The 14,992-nt window shown below is 40.1% G+C and overlaps 1 protein-coding gene across 3 annotated transcripts in view; it reads right to left on the bottom strand.

Moving 5' to 3' along the window:
- Positions 1-14,992, bottom strand: part of TOX (thymocyte selection associated high mobility group box) — a 276,457-nt gene that overhangs the window by 34,166 nt on the left and 227,299 nt on the right. For all 3 annotated transcript variants that reach the window (XM_084619135.1, XM_084619133.1, XM_084619134.1), the window contains one exon: positions 13,919-14,149. In XM_084619135.1, coding sequence (XP_084475261.1) covers positions 13,919-14,149 — 231 coding nt within the window. The remainder of the gene's footprint in view (positions 1-13,918; positions 14,150-14,992) is intronic.

Genomic DNA, 14,992 nt, shown 5'->3' with positions numbered 1-14,992 from the left:
AGGTTTGTCCAGCATATTGCGGGATATTGTCAGTCTATCCCACTGACATTGGCTGTTGAAATATTGATTGCTGATAGCTGCAACACAAGTGGGGTTGGGGTGGACAGGTAGACTGGGAGTTGGCTGGTATCATCAGTAATGATAAAATTTAGTGTGTAGGACATTTTTCCAGTTGAGAATGTACGCATCCGATGAAGTGAGCTGTAGCTCAAGAAAGCTTATGCTCAAATAAATTGGTTAGTCTCTAAGGTGCCACAAGTACTCCTGTTCTTTTTACGGATACAGACCAGCATGGCTGCTACTCTGAAACCTGTCATAGATGACACTGGTAGCTGGTACCCTGGGTTTTGGCCTGGGCTCGTACATGGAATTTAAGCAGATGGGGAGACTAGGTGGGTGGCACTAGCAGTTTTAGCGGTATGTGCAACAGGTATAAGCAAGCCAAGTGCCCTTCCCATTCTGTTTCAGTCGCTGCCAGAACTTCTAGCCCTCAAGCTTAAATACATCTTTGTAATACATTGAGTAGACTTGATGCCTTATAGACATTTTAAAAAGGCAAAAAGCTCATATCATCACTGAATTGTACCCGTGACAATGGTTTAAACTGTTTTGTGCATCACAGTTAAGATGGTAAGGAATTCCGAAACACAGAAATACATTAAAATTGTCCTCAGTCTGAGAGGGAGATTTCTGTTCTCTTGTTTAAGAGCAACAAACATTGTAGCTTGGTTATAACCTTATGTTGCCAAGATTTACTTTTACTTTTAACACCTCCAAAACCACTGATGAGGCTTATGTTCGCCTCTGAAACAAGTAAGCACTGGTAAACAAGCAGCTTGGATGGCAGCACATTTTTATAGAACCTGGCCATTTCCAACTTGTTTTTTTAATTAATGTGATAATTAAATATAAATTGACTGGGTGAAACCCAGTTGTTCCGACAGCTTCCTATTTCTGCTCCTGGCTTAAGTAGGGCCAGTGGGACGATCTGACGCTCTTGGGACTCTGCCAATTGGACCTCAAGAGCAGATCCTCACACTGGGCTGGACCTTTGTGGGTCTCAGGTAAGCAACTGTCAGCAGGTTGCCAGGGGGAGGGTTGGAGTGCAGCGGCTTCCATGAATCCTGCTATCCAAGGTTTGAGAGCCATGGGTCATGACATCACCGCCACCCCCCGCCCCAAGGGGTTGCATTTAAAAATGATGGGACTTCAGACTATGGACTGGGGCCTTGCGGGTCAGAGCTATATCTTTAGGACAAGACGTTGGCCTTCACATTTCTGATTCCAGGGTGGTAGGTCAAGTAAAGTTTAACTGGGAGAAGAATAGGGCCTACTGGAACTGTTGTTGCTTTAGGGTGCTGGCCTCACACAGTTACTCCAGGTTCTTGCAATCGGTAAACATTTGGACCAGATGATGGGCCCTTCCAAGTAGTGTTGCCACTCTCGAAGGCAGTCTGAATTGCCAGGAGCTCCTTGTCAAATATCTTGTATTTGCTCAAATACCGCTTAGCAGGAGTAAACTTCCTTGTGAGGTAGGCGATGGGGTGCAGTATTTGTTTGGGTCCGTGCCTTTGGGAGAGGACTGCCCTGATCACTATACTAGGAGCGTTGGCAGAATTCTGACAGGAGAGTGACCTGCTCTCACCAGGGAATGAGGGCATCATGAAGGGTCAGTCAGGAGATTCCAAGGATCAGGGGAAAATTGCACTAGCAAGGAAACCTGTAGGGTCTGAGCTGTAGAGGCATTCATAAACTTGTCTACTGCTCTCCAATCAATGAGGGCCTGTTGGAGGGGAATCCATCAGGCCTTCCCCAAGATACATAGATGGATAGGAACCTGCCAATGAAAAGCCCCTGGATGGGGCTTTGGGTACATCTCAGAGAGGACTAGGGTGTGGGGAAGTTCTCTTCTTTCAAGGCTGAGGCTCGGTGCCTGGACCGGTTTGTTTCCCCAAACCCCTTGGTGTTCGTACTGGGCTGGCCAAGATGGCATGGCCAGGTTCACCACAGTAGAAGCACAGGTGGTGCTGATGGTGCCATTCCTTTTCTTCAGATGGGAGGCACTGACAAGCCAGATTGGTTTGCATGGGTTCGATGGGCAATATACAAAATTCGGAGGTCATGGTACGCAGGTAGGGTGGGCTGCAGGGGACCTCTTTTCTCCTCTCTTCGTTCTCAGAGCTGATTATCTACATGGATAGTGAGGTCCACAGGGATGTCTAGGCTGGTAAACATCTACATAGGCCAATTTGTCTTTGATTTATGCCCACAAGCCCCACTGGAACTGCTACATCTTCAGGGCTTCGTTCAACTCTGCATCTGTGGTAAGGCGGTGGAAGCGCGTTGCATACGAGGCCACCGTGCCTTGCCCCTGCTGGAGTCCCTCAGCCATTCAAGCTCAGTGTGGATCATTGAACATGGTTGACATTGATTGGAGAAAGAAATCCCAGTGTGACAGCACTGGGCTATAGCCTTCCAGCAATTGGGAGGCCCAGTCTAAAGTGTCTCCTCTCAGCAGGCTGATTACCAAGACGACCTTGGCCCAGTCAAAAGCATACTTGCACAATGCAGTGTGGACACCAGAGCCCTAGGTTCGAACACAGGTGAGAAAAATGTTAACATAGGGTTAAAATACAATATAGACACTGAAGCCCAGGGTTCCCTAACATGGGTCAGCAGACTCAAGTCTCACTAGCCCTGGGCTTACATTGCAGTGCAGACGTACCCTGAGTGAGCAAATGAACAGTACAATCTGTCCAAAGGGGTACCCCAATCCTGCTGGAATACTGGACATTCTTTGGCCTACAAGACTGAGAGCAATTCCTGGTACATTCCGTGTTCTTAGAACCTGTAACTGTTTTATTTATATTTTTTCTGTAATGCTTTTACCCTCAGAATAAATTTATTTTATATTCTAAAGGCTGGTTGGTACCTAGTGTTCACTGTTGAAACCTCTGAAGAAAGGTTAACCACAGAAGCTGAACCCTGATCAGACCTGCTGGGGAAATCACAATGAAGTACAGAGGGACTGCAAGCCTGGTCTGGAGAGACAGAGATGTAGGTCTCCACCTAAGAGAGGTGATGGCTAGGCAGGAAGCCTGAAAACTATGACAGACGTATTCCATACATCTAAAAAAAAGAAATAAATGCTCTCTGTGAAAGTCGTAATTCTAGGAGCAATGCCACCATCTCAGAGTTCTTTGAGTGATGGATGAAGTGATGTTACCCATGGAAGTACCTCTTCCAAAGAGTGAGCTTACAATCTCTGGAAAAATATTACTGTGCTGCTCTCCAGAGTTGAATCCAACCTCCAAATCTCCATCCCCAGGCACGGCTGAATGGGTTCCTTCAGGCTCAGAGAAAGCTGAACGTTTGCCAAAGCGGGAGGCCAGTGTCCAGTTTTAATCCTTTAATTTTGCAGTAGAAGCAGCACCCAGAACTCTGAATCCCACTAAAATGTAGCTGTCATATAAACAATCCACAGAGCTGGTTAATGGATAGTGAAATATGCCACTATTTGACTTTTAATCTAGGTACAAACTGTAACTGAGAGAGGCTGAGGGCTAGCTCTACAGTTCAGCAGTCTCTTAGATGACATAGTATGAAAATGACACTGATGATATATTAGAAGCTTGGAGAAAAGAATTCATTCTTTCTGGCAGGCAAAGTTAAGGTTACAAGCCAAATTCAGCTCTAGTATTAACCAGGTTCAACTCAATTGATTTCACTGGAGCTGTAGCCACTGACACCAGGGCTCAATTTGACCTCATGAGCTTGCAGTTTATAAGGTGAGATTTTGGGTTTTTTTAGATCAAATGCAAGTTTTGGATAACACCAGCACCCACAAACACAAACATTAAATGTGTGATTTACGTGGTAATTTCTTGTACTCAGCTGTACTCTGCAAAACTGGATCTAAACCCAAATGGACTACAATTAGTCTGATTAAGTCTCGCTGAGTACACAAATGATTTAGTGCCTGACTCCCATGGACTTTTAGTCTAGAGAACGGAGGGTGAGGGAAGGATGAGGGAAGGATGAGGAGGAAATTGTGATTATTATTTATACTACAGTTGCACTTAGAAGCCTAGGTTCCATTGGGCTGGGCATACTACAAACACATAACAAGAGACAATCCTGGCCCCACAGGTACATGTAGGATTTATTTAGTAGTAGTGTCTGTTGTATGCACCACTTGGACATTTGAAATTCACCCCTGTGGAGGGCTACCCTCTCCACCACTTTCGCACTTTAGTGAGGCTTCAGAAAAGAAAAGGTTGGGCTGGAAGGGAGGCCAGTAGATCCATGAATATATTGACTAAGTGGCCTTATAGAGGGTGTGCAGCAGTTACTATTCTGATGTATGTGGCTTGAGGGTGAATTCAATCTTCCCAGTCCCAGGCTGGAAATCGTGTTTACCCTGGCAGCTTTGTGTGAGAGGGATGGGTTTGATCTGTAAGAAATTTTGTGAAAAAATGAACTGCAACATTGAGGTCTGATACTGCCCCCTTCTGAAGTTAGTAACAAAACTATGCACCTCAATGCGAGCAAGATTTGGCCCTTGCAGAAACTGTTAGACTGCTTAATCACGTGTAGCATTTTGATACCTTAACAACATACATGTATATATTTTATTGACCTACTTGTGTTCCAGTTCATTAAGCCCAGCTGTTCTCAGAGGAAGAGAAAAAGAGCAGAAAGCAATGGGAAGAGGGATCCAACCAACTAAAACAAACTGGAATAGTTGTTTTAAATGCCTCATGTGTTTATCTAGCACTTTCAAGGGAAAAAGCAGTTTTATTACAGAAATTTGCCAGTAAAACATGGGTTTCACTAACAGAAAAGGGGTAAAACCAACGATAACAGCCTTTTTGCTGTTATAAATAGGGAGGAAGGAGGAAGCAGTTTAAGCTCTACTGATAGCAAATGGAGGAAAACACTCCCTCTTTCTTATCAGCCATTCAAGTCTCAACAGTGAAGTAGTTTTTCTTGTGGCTGTTTCTGAATATATTTTGTTTTCTAATTCACAGTGGCAGAATATACAAACAGATTTGTCTCTACTTCTTATTCTCGTTTACACAATAAAGTAAACAAAAAAGATTAAAACCCTCAATAATTGTATGCTACCCATAAATCTGAGGATATATTTCAATAATTTTGTGATCTTTTTCAAAGCGTTTCATATTTATCCTTTGGAGATTGTTTTATAAATGCATTGCTAGTTTAAAAAGTAAAGGTTGCTAAAAGGGAATTTTAGTGTGTGACCTCAAAGCAGGGGAGAAAAAAACAACTCAACTCAGTACTCTCTTTCTCACTGCATGTGGTAGAGGCTTTACTTCATAAGCAACTAATAATGAATAAACTGTGAATAAATGTTTTGAAAATGTAACTGCATATTCTCACTTGAAAATATGCACTCATTTTATACTATTTCAACAACTATATAAGTCCCTGCAGAAAAATATCTTGTACGCTCTAAAATGCTAGAGGCAGATCCTTGGGTGGTGCAAACTGTCATAGCTTCATTAAAGTCAGTGGAGCCTGGCAATTTACCTTACCTGAGGATCTACCCTGCAATTTTAAAGACACAAAGGGGTTTAGGTGTCCAATTCCAACTGAAAGTCAATGGGAGTTGGGTTTCTAACTCCCCTTTGTGCCTTTGAAAAATCCCCCCCACCCACAGGTTGCATATATTACATATATATGATCAGATTATGTTTTGCCCTGAACCAAGAACACAAGGGGCAGAAAGAATGTAAGATATGCAGGGGGTGAGCATATATGCTCACGGAGAGGTGGTGTTCTGAAGCTGGCCAAATTTGGAAAAGAGCAACATCTTTCTCTCTAAAAGGGTGTGGTGTGTGGGAATTTCAAATGGCACAGTACCTCCCAGAATTCCTCCTTGGGAGATGCAGGGAGTTCTCCTTTTAATTGCTCTCCCAATGCAGAGCTGTGCCTTCAAGGCACATTTGAGCCTGGAGTAACTTGTGAAATCAGCACAGAGCCTGGTTGCATCAAAGTGAACTTAATGTAAAAATATTCAGCAGGCACCATTTTATCTTTGTAAAATGCCAGTATTTTAAAGGTTAAATATTGGACACTACTTTTAAAGACAGTTCAGAATTACCAGATTCCCCCCTGAATTAGCTAGTTTTCTACTTTTTTATTACACATTTAAAAAGCTGTGATCCAAAGAGAAACTTTTTAAAAATTGCTGAGATTTTTTTTACACACCCATATATATATATATATATATATACACATACATACACATACACCAGAATCATTCTGGGTTATTTTTAGTGGCCAAGATAGAAACTCTTGAAAGCTTGAGGTTTATAATGAACATGCTAACAGCATCACAAATGTTGATACTAATACAGAGGGACTTCAATTTACTTAAGTATTGGTAACATACAATCCAAGTTCCATCAGATGATAAAGAATAAATTGCTGCATTTATCTAGTGGGTGTTTGAGCACCAATGAGGAGTAAATTATTTGATTTTGTGGACTCAGAGGATTTGTCAGCTGCCTCATAAGTATAATTCTGGCTCTTCATATTCCTGCTGCTTCTAATTTAGCAGGACAGGCTCATAATTGAAGCAAATTAACTATTTACACTTGTCACTTCTACCACGGGAAGAGGACACATCAGCAGGAAAGAATGAGTGGGAAATTAAATTCTTCCCACTTGTGTCAGATCTGCCCTTATATAAACACATTAACAGTAATTTCATGAGGCGTCAAACATAGGAATAAATACTGAGGGATAAAATAATGAGGTGTTGCTATTGAGCTGAACTGTTGTAGCTAATATTACTGTGTATGAATTATGTAGACTGAAAGCAGGCATATGTTACAGCACTTAAAACTGTTGCTTTGCATGTGCTATCTGATCATTAAGCTTTGGATCCCTAGGTAAATCCATCTTTCTTCCTGCTGCAAGGGCCAGTATAACATTTAAGTAAATACAGACATATGCAAACATTATAATCTGTACATAATGGGCCAAATTCATTCCTGGTAGAACTTCACTAAGTCAATGGAGTTACACCAGAGATCATCTTTGTGTATTACATTCATTTCCATTTTTAGTATAATAGCATGTTTATTTAGGTCTTTGGCGGAAGCTTTAAAGTCACTTACTCTAATGTAAACAAGAACGTTTTGTTTGTAATTTGCTAAATCTATTACAGCCTTTCTGGGTCTCCAATTAGAAGCTTAAGGTTCATTTGGTACATTTACATCTGGTTCTGATTTTAAATGACTTTCCTTTTTCACTTAAGAACAGAAAATGACCTAAGCAGTCTTTTTACCCAGTTTGAACCAACCTTCTATCTGAAAGCCAGAGAGGCTCAACTATTTAGTATGCCTAACTTTGCTCCCTAGAGGCCATTTTTCTCCCCTTTGTATAAAAAATATGTGCAAAGGGCAATGATGTACAGAAATCAGCTACAAAAATGGGATGCAAAAGAGCATGCCTTTTACTCAGGAGAAAAAAATGTTTGTAGTAAAAAGGAAAGGGTAGAAAAGCCACTGAAAAACACTAAAAATTCTGAATACTATGTTGAGGAAGATGTGTACTGATTTAATACTGGTAAAGCTGATTTTGTTGGCATTTTTATGAAACAAAAAAGAGAATTTTTTTTTCAAAAAAGTTTTTAATGAAAAATGGGGGAAATATTATAAGTCCTCCCCTATTTTTACGAGCTCTAGTTACGGTAGAGGAGGCAGTATTTAGGAGGAGGCTGCGGGGTATGCAAAAATGTGCAGATGTGCAGCAAACATTTGGGAACCCCTTCCAGTCACCTCTAGACAGACAGACAGACACTCTCTCTCTCTCTGCAGATGGTCCCAGCATGCTTGGAAATCCATGGAAACAGCTATAATATGGGGCACTGAAGTGCAGATATCTGCACACAGCAAGGGAAGAATACTTGGCTCCTTCTTTTCTGTAGTAAGTTACACTGTCTTTCCTGGGTAGCATGGTCATAATGTGCTGTGTTTTTTAAGCAGCGCCCCACCTATTTCAATTAGGAGTCCAGCTCAAAAAGTAATGGCATCATCTGATTCATAGTATTTCTGCTTTTTCCTGATTCCTTCCATATTTCCTCAGATCATGCTTCCTCTGACTTTTTGTCGTTTGAAAAACTTTTGTAGATCTTCCCACAAACTCTTTTAGTGGTCTAATCTGGTATGGTATCTCAATAACTAGGTTTGGGCTGGCTAACTGAGTTCCCAAGCAGGATTTGTATCAAGCTCTGATACCGTTATTCATTCCATGGTGTGCAAACCATAGGAATATATCCCTTTTTTATAGCTAATGAAACTATGATCTGCATCATGATTTACTTGATCCAACTGCCATTCAAGTCAATAGAAAGACTCCTACAGATTTCAATGGAAGCTGTCTCAAGTCACAGTATATAGAAGATTTAATATATACCTATTTTAAAAGATATGAAATAGCTGAGCTGTTATTTTTCCTTCTCAGTAGTTGCCAGACAGTGGAAAAATAATTAACCAGAAAATCCCATCAGTACTTTTTAAACCTTATTGTCTCTACCTCATTATTATCTTCTTACATCTTATTGTGTGTTATGCTTTTCTTACTGATTAATTTATATTTAAGACAATAGAAAGGAATTCCAACTTAGGAAACTGTAATAATTCTATTTAAGTTCGTGAATAAGCATCAACTTCCAAAGCATAAAATCCCAAAGCTTTATGATTACTGAAATGAAAGCCTAATTCATAAATAAAGTACGTATTCCTATGAGAATCCCACACTTTTGTTTTAATTTCTTTTTGAGATTCTATCGTCATGGAAGCCAAACTCCATATAGTATGTTAATCCCTTGCTTTTTTAGAACCCAATTTTCCTACCAGAGCCCACTGATTTTGTGACAGTTACTTGTATCCTGAGACTGGAGTAGTAGGCCTTTAATATGGAGAAGGGCTAGCATTTTGGGGTAGCTTCTTGAAGACAACCTAGTTGATTTCAATGGGAAGGTCTGCTTAAAAAACAAATGGCACAGAATAGTCCTGTGTTTTCCTGACGGTTGTACTTTGCAAAGTCCTGCTAGGTTATCACCAATACCGTTGTTTGTTAGTCCCAGTTTATAGTTATACTCATTGAGCCATTAGGGTCAATGGGAGATTTGCTCAAGTAATTCTAGGGAATCTGACTGACAGCGCTTTAACAGCTGTCGAGTACTACAGGCACAATAAGTGCTGAACAGAAATATTGTAAATGTTGATTTTTGGATGAAAATAAAAAGGGATACAATTATCTCATCCTTTGACCAGCCTCTATAGATAGTTGAAGAATGGCAAAAGGTCAGCCAAAAAACAACAACAGAAACAACTAAACAAACACCACATTTTTCATGGAACCATTTGTGAAAAAAATTACTTTTCTTTTACCAGCTCTAGTTTTGAGCAATTTTGATACAAGGGAATCAGTGGCCCTGATTCGGCACTGTGATCTGCATGGGGGGACTTCTGCACCCATGTACGTCAAAATGGGGGAACCTGGCCCTGGTGTTAAATCTAAGCCTGCTGCAGGTGTACTGGCACTTTTTTCTAGCTTGTAAAGATATCCTCTACCATGTGTTTTAGCAGTCATTAATAATGCTGCTTTTGCAACTTTCTTTAGCAAATATAAATGGTACATTTCAATAAATATGAATGTTGATAATCTCCAAGATGAATACGAGGAGGAGCCAGAGTCTACAAAATGCTGTTGAAACTGCTGAGCATTTCCTAGAAATTCCTCAGCACTTTGCAGGATCAGACCCTCAATAGAATGTAGAATTAATGTTGGTTATAAACACAACAGACCTAGCAAATAGGATTGAGAGTTCTTTTGGATCAGGGGCTGTATTTTATTCTGTTTATACCACACCAAAGAATATGGGCCCTGATCCTGATTGATGCTTTTAGGTATTACTGCAAGACATAATAAATTATAGAAATAAATACGCAAAATGAGTCAAAGACAGAGGAGCAAACATATGGTAACACAAAGTATTGTAATACGCCGCATATATATCTGGTTGCATTACTCTTTTCTGTTTGAATTCTATAGCATGTAATTCTACTGTTTAAAACTCTAATGGTTTTCCAAGGTTCAGCAGTTTAGCTTGAAGACAATGCAGATAACAAAACCAAATTCTGTTCTAATTTTTTTTCCAATACAGGAATTATTCAATTATTGCTTTCAGCTCTGAGCAGGAATACTGAAATTAAATTGGGAAATTCCAGGTTTTTTTCATGAAAATTGAATCTGTATTTCTTTTAGATCTCTGATAAGCATGGGGACTATTTTTTATACTACACAAAAACCAACAGATGAGGAGCAAATTTTGTTTCCTCACGAATGTGCATTTTCAATTTGTTTTTGTTTATCTCCATTGTATGGTCCTGGACTATTGCACAGCAACTGAGATTTTCTACTCTGCTGGGGGAAGAAAACTTTATAGTGAGTTCTGGAAGGAAGAATACAATGATGTACCTAATGGCTAATATGATTCAGACTCATAAATAACGGTAATTATAAAATATGCTGGAAGAAAGACAGAGGAGTGGCTAAAGTGTTTTTGACCTGTGTTTTTATTACAGAACAGTAACATTAATTGGAACTAGAGACAGGGACTATTGTGAAGTTCAGATATGGATCCAAATTATCACCAGCTTCAGGGGAATCTGGATCCAGGATTCTAGTTTCAATTGAGATGGGCCGAAGTTCCAGATGTAAGCTTTTGGAAGGGTGTGGGTGTTTGGATTTGGGGTTCTAGTGCTTGAACATCACTAGCAAGAACTCTGAATTTGCATCATTGCATGTCATGTGGGCAAAACTCTGAAACGGCGTAAAAAACATTAAGGGTGCACTATTACTGGCACACAGTAAAGGAGGAGAAGGTGTAAGCAAGGAGCCTAACCCCTCTTGTACAACCCATGAAAGGACCTACAATAATTACAACTCCATTGTTCTCTGATACTGCCCCCGCAACCCTGACCCTGGGACACAAGTCACCGCAAACGGAATAAGGGTTAGTCCTGGCCTCTCACCCACTCAGCACTGGCTGAGCACACCAAGGACCCAAGGCCATTTTTCTGCATGCTGAAGAGGATCCTGAGAGACAACCCTTCCTGCAATGCCTGCCTGTAGGTATCTGCACTAAGAAAAATACAGTCAAAACCTTTTGCTACTGAAATTTATTCTGAATATAGTCCATGTTTCGGAGCATAGAGCAAGTAGTCACTCTCATGATCCTGAGATGCAACATTCAACTATCATAGAGGAACTGCTGTACTGAAACAATCTAGTCCATCTAATCCAGGATCCTCCCTCAGACAGTGGCTGGGCACATTAGAGGAAGGCAGAAGAAAAAAACCCCACACACTTTAATGTACCTGACCAAGTGACCTCTATGATCCTCTGATTCACGAAGTTACCTTTCCTCCAGCTGAACTTTCTGGAACCCACACCTTATTTAGTAACAGTTTCTAGGTAGAACAGTTTTTTTTTTTTGGGGTCAGTCATTAAGAGCCAAATTCTGATCCATAAAAGTCAGCAGTAAAACTCTCATTGACTTTAATGGGACCTAAGTACCTCTCCATACAATCTTCCAGCTGATTGTTTTTTTTTTGGGAGGGGGTAGGGGGAAGGGAGGGTGTTAGTGAACGTAGACAACCAATTCTCTGAAGTCCAGAAGTCAGGACTTACAAAAAAGAATTTTTAGTGACGCTGTTTTTAATAATAATAGGTTTGTATCAAGATGCTAGTCAAATCAGCATGGAATTAGCACGGAAAATGAGAAACCTCTGGAACGTTCTGCTTAGGAAGTCTTTACAGTTCTTTGTTTCTGTCAATTAGCATAATGTCTGGAGATGCTGAAAAGGACAGCTTCCACACAGTGTTTTCTATTGAAATCAAATAAACACTGTATACATAAATAGATTCTGTGCTTTCTGTCTCCCTGCTGGTTGGCTGTTTACTCTGGCCTCTCCACCCTCCTCTCCTTCAGAGTCCCTCTGCAGCAAACCTCACTTTCCACTGTCCCTGCTCTCCATGTTGCATTCATTTTTGCTCGCTCCCCACTGTTCCTTACATTTCCCACTCCTTGCTTCCTGTCAGCTCACGTCCTCCCGCCACCACATTAAAACCAAACAATGACAACAGAGAAATAAACCTAACATGATGTTTGCCAACCATCACTCTGATCATTGGGTCCGGCTCCTGCAATGAGCTCCACACAGAAGGAACCCTGGAACTCTGACAAGGTCCCATTGATTTCAGTGGGGTTCTGTGCAGATGTAGGTCCATCCTTACAGAGCTCCTTACCGGATGAAGGCCTTTGCTTTCCCCCTCACCTTTTGTCTTTCTGATCTATTTAGATTGTCAACTTTTCAGGGCAAGGAATGTATCTTCATATATGTTTGCCCAGCATCTAGCTCAACAGAGCCCCTATCCTGCTTGGGGTCTTTGGGCACTACTGCAATACAAATAATAAATAATAGTTAACAACAATAGCTTTGGGGAGCAGAACCCTATATTATTTTTTACAGCTGATTTCCATCCTTTACCTTTCTTTTTCTTCAGTGGCAGAATTACATTGTAAAAAAATTAAACACACATTTTAATATGTTTGCAAAATGTAAGGACATTGTTATAGTTGTAATCAGACACTACAGAGTGTTCTGTTTCTGTGTAGTCATGATTCCCCACTGCAACCACTAGGCTTTCTCCATGTGCTTAACAATGTACCTAGGTGTATCTTTGTTATGCAACACAATGCATTCTGTCATGTTTTATGGATTAAGTAAAACATTTAATCTTATATTTCTAAGGTAGACATGCAGAAGAAACAGTGCCTTACTGGGAACACTATTACCATCAGCCAAGGCTGTACATAACTTAATAGAGAAAGACCACAATGGACCTGGAAGGAGGGAATAGAGAAGTGCAGAGCTGAGAATGTGGAGGAAATTATTACTTTAACATGGACACAAAGGGGACCTATTCACACTGCTTTACATTCCACCTGATTGTCTCTTACAATGACTCCAGGTCTTTTTTCAAGAGAGTGCTGAAAAAAGCCACTTGATAGACCACAAATAGGATCCATAAAGTAAAAGAGATAAGGAATCAAACTTTTCCCAGATTGACCTATAGTTCCTTTTTAAAATAGAAACAATACCTTAAATATATAGCAGTGAAAATGCATTTGCCAGAGAATGGTCAGTTAACAAAGGACTATCAAATATTTAGGGCCTGAGCCTTACGGATCTTATTCCCTGTCACACTGCATAGCTCCCATAACATCTCATCCCATAGATGAGACACAGAACATCCCATTTAGTCTTTCACTTTGTACAATATTTAATGACAGCATGTATACAAAAAGAGGAGGAAAAAGCTGAACATATTCTCCCACATAGTCTGGGAAACTTTTGGGGAAGGGTTTGAATAACATATTGGTATCACCTCTTTGGTGGTCTTCAAGGAGTGGCTAGGGATAGACAGACTTTAAGCTTTCTGTTAAGTTGGAAAAGGGTAAAGATAATAATGAGAAAAGGGTAAAGAGCTGAAGGGGAGTATAGCTGGTTTTTAAACATCACTCTGGCAGTGTAAAGGAGCCTCATTGTAACTGAGTCTCAAGCCCTCTGACTTTGGCACACAAAATCCTAAAAGTAATGATATAAATTCGCAGGCAGAAGAACTAAAATACTCTTTCTAGTGGCCTAATAAACTGATATATGAAATGAGGTGGTAGTCCCCTGATAAGACACATTTTCAGGTTTACTTGGAATGAACAAAAGGAGCTGCTCAGAGTGGTTAGATGGCATGTACTTGATCACACTCTTCTAAAAGAAAGTTATTGATCTCTACAATTTATATCATGTTGTACCTGTTTTTGTTCCTCTCCCAAGCCATCCCACATCGAAGCTACAATTTTAGAGACTTCACCAAATGTAGCATTTGGGTTTTGGCCCTTGATGGCTGCTTGAGTGTCTCGGAAGAATAATGCATAGGCAGACACAGGCTTCTGTGGCTCATTAGGGTCCTTCTTCTTCTTCTTTTTGGGAGTTTTGGGTTTCTTTCCCATATCAGAAGCAGGTCGCTTCTCTCCTCCATTGACCTGTAATAAAAGTTCACAAAAAGACAGAAACTCATTAAATTGTGAATCAGACAAAAAAGCTCTACTGATCAAGGCATCTACAACCCATACACATTATGGATTTTCCTGGGGAAAATGGCACTTTTAGCTACAGTCTTTTGATAATCCAATGTTGACAGCATTTCACAGGGTTTCAGCTATAAAATGCATTATAAATGTTCTAGGTTATATAATGTTTTTCCTAAAATGGTTCATACATTTTGTTTTTATAAAATTATCAGCTCATTAATAGATTAGCTTGTCATCTTTTTATCTTTTCTGAGTCTTATAGCTAATGGTTGTTGAAGACCTGTAATGAGTAAAGCCATTACAGATTTCATTATACATTGACCACTAGTTTAATCATAAGAACCATTTAAGTAGAGTATAATTTCCACCTTATATTTTTCTTTCCCTTAAAGGACTATTTTAACCTATGGCTCAGTTCAATTCCACTGAAGTTAGTGGGATTGTTTCCAGCGACTTTACTGGGAACTGGATTAGGAATCGAGTGAATTGAGATTTAAAAAAAAAAGTAAATTCCCTTGTATTATTCTTAATCAAAATCAACAGAAACAAAATTTCAGCAGTTTAGGTTGGAATTTTTTTTGACCTATTGAAGGGCTCAATTCTGGTCTTATTGGAGTCAATGGCAGAACTCTCATTAGCTCTGCTGGTGCAGGATCATTCCCTTAGGTCCTGAATAAAGGAGCAAATGAGGCTTACGCATACACTGGATGAAAAGAAGAGCCTGTATTTGTGTGTGTATGCACACGCTTAAAAAATCCCCATGCCCTAGATCCCTCTTGTGGATTTCACTGCAGC

This window comes from Lepidochelys olivacea (genome assembly GCF_965140295.1).
Source record: "Lepidochelys olivacea isolate rLepOli2 genome assembly, chromosome: 2".
NCBI classification, from domain to species: Eukaryota; Metazoa; Chordata; order Testudines; family Cheloniidae; genus Lepidochelys; species Lepidochelys olivacea.
This window is presented reverse-complemented; position numbering and strand designations above follow the sequence as displayed.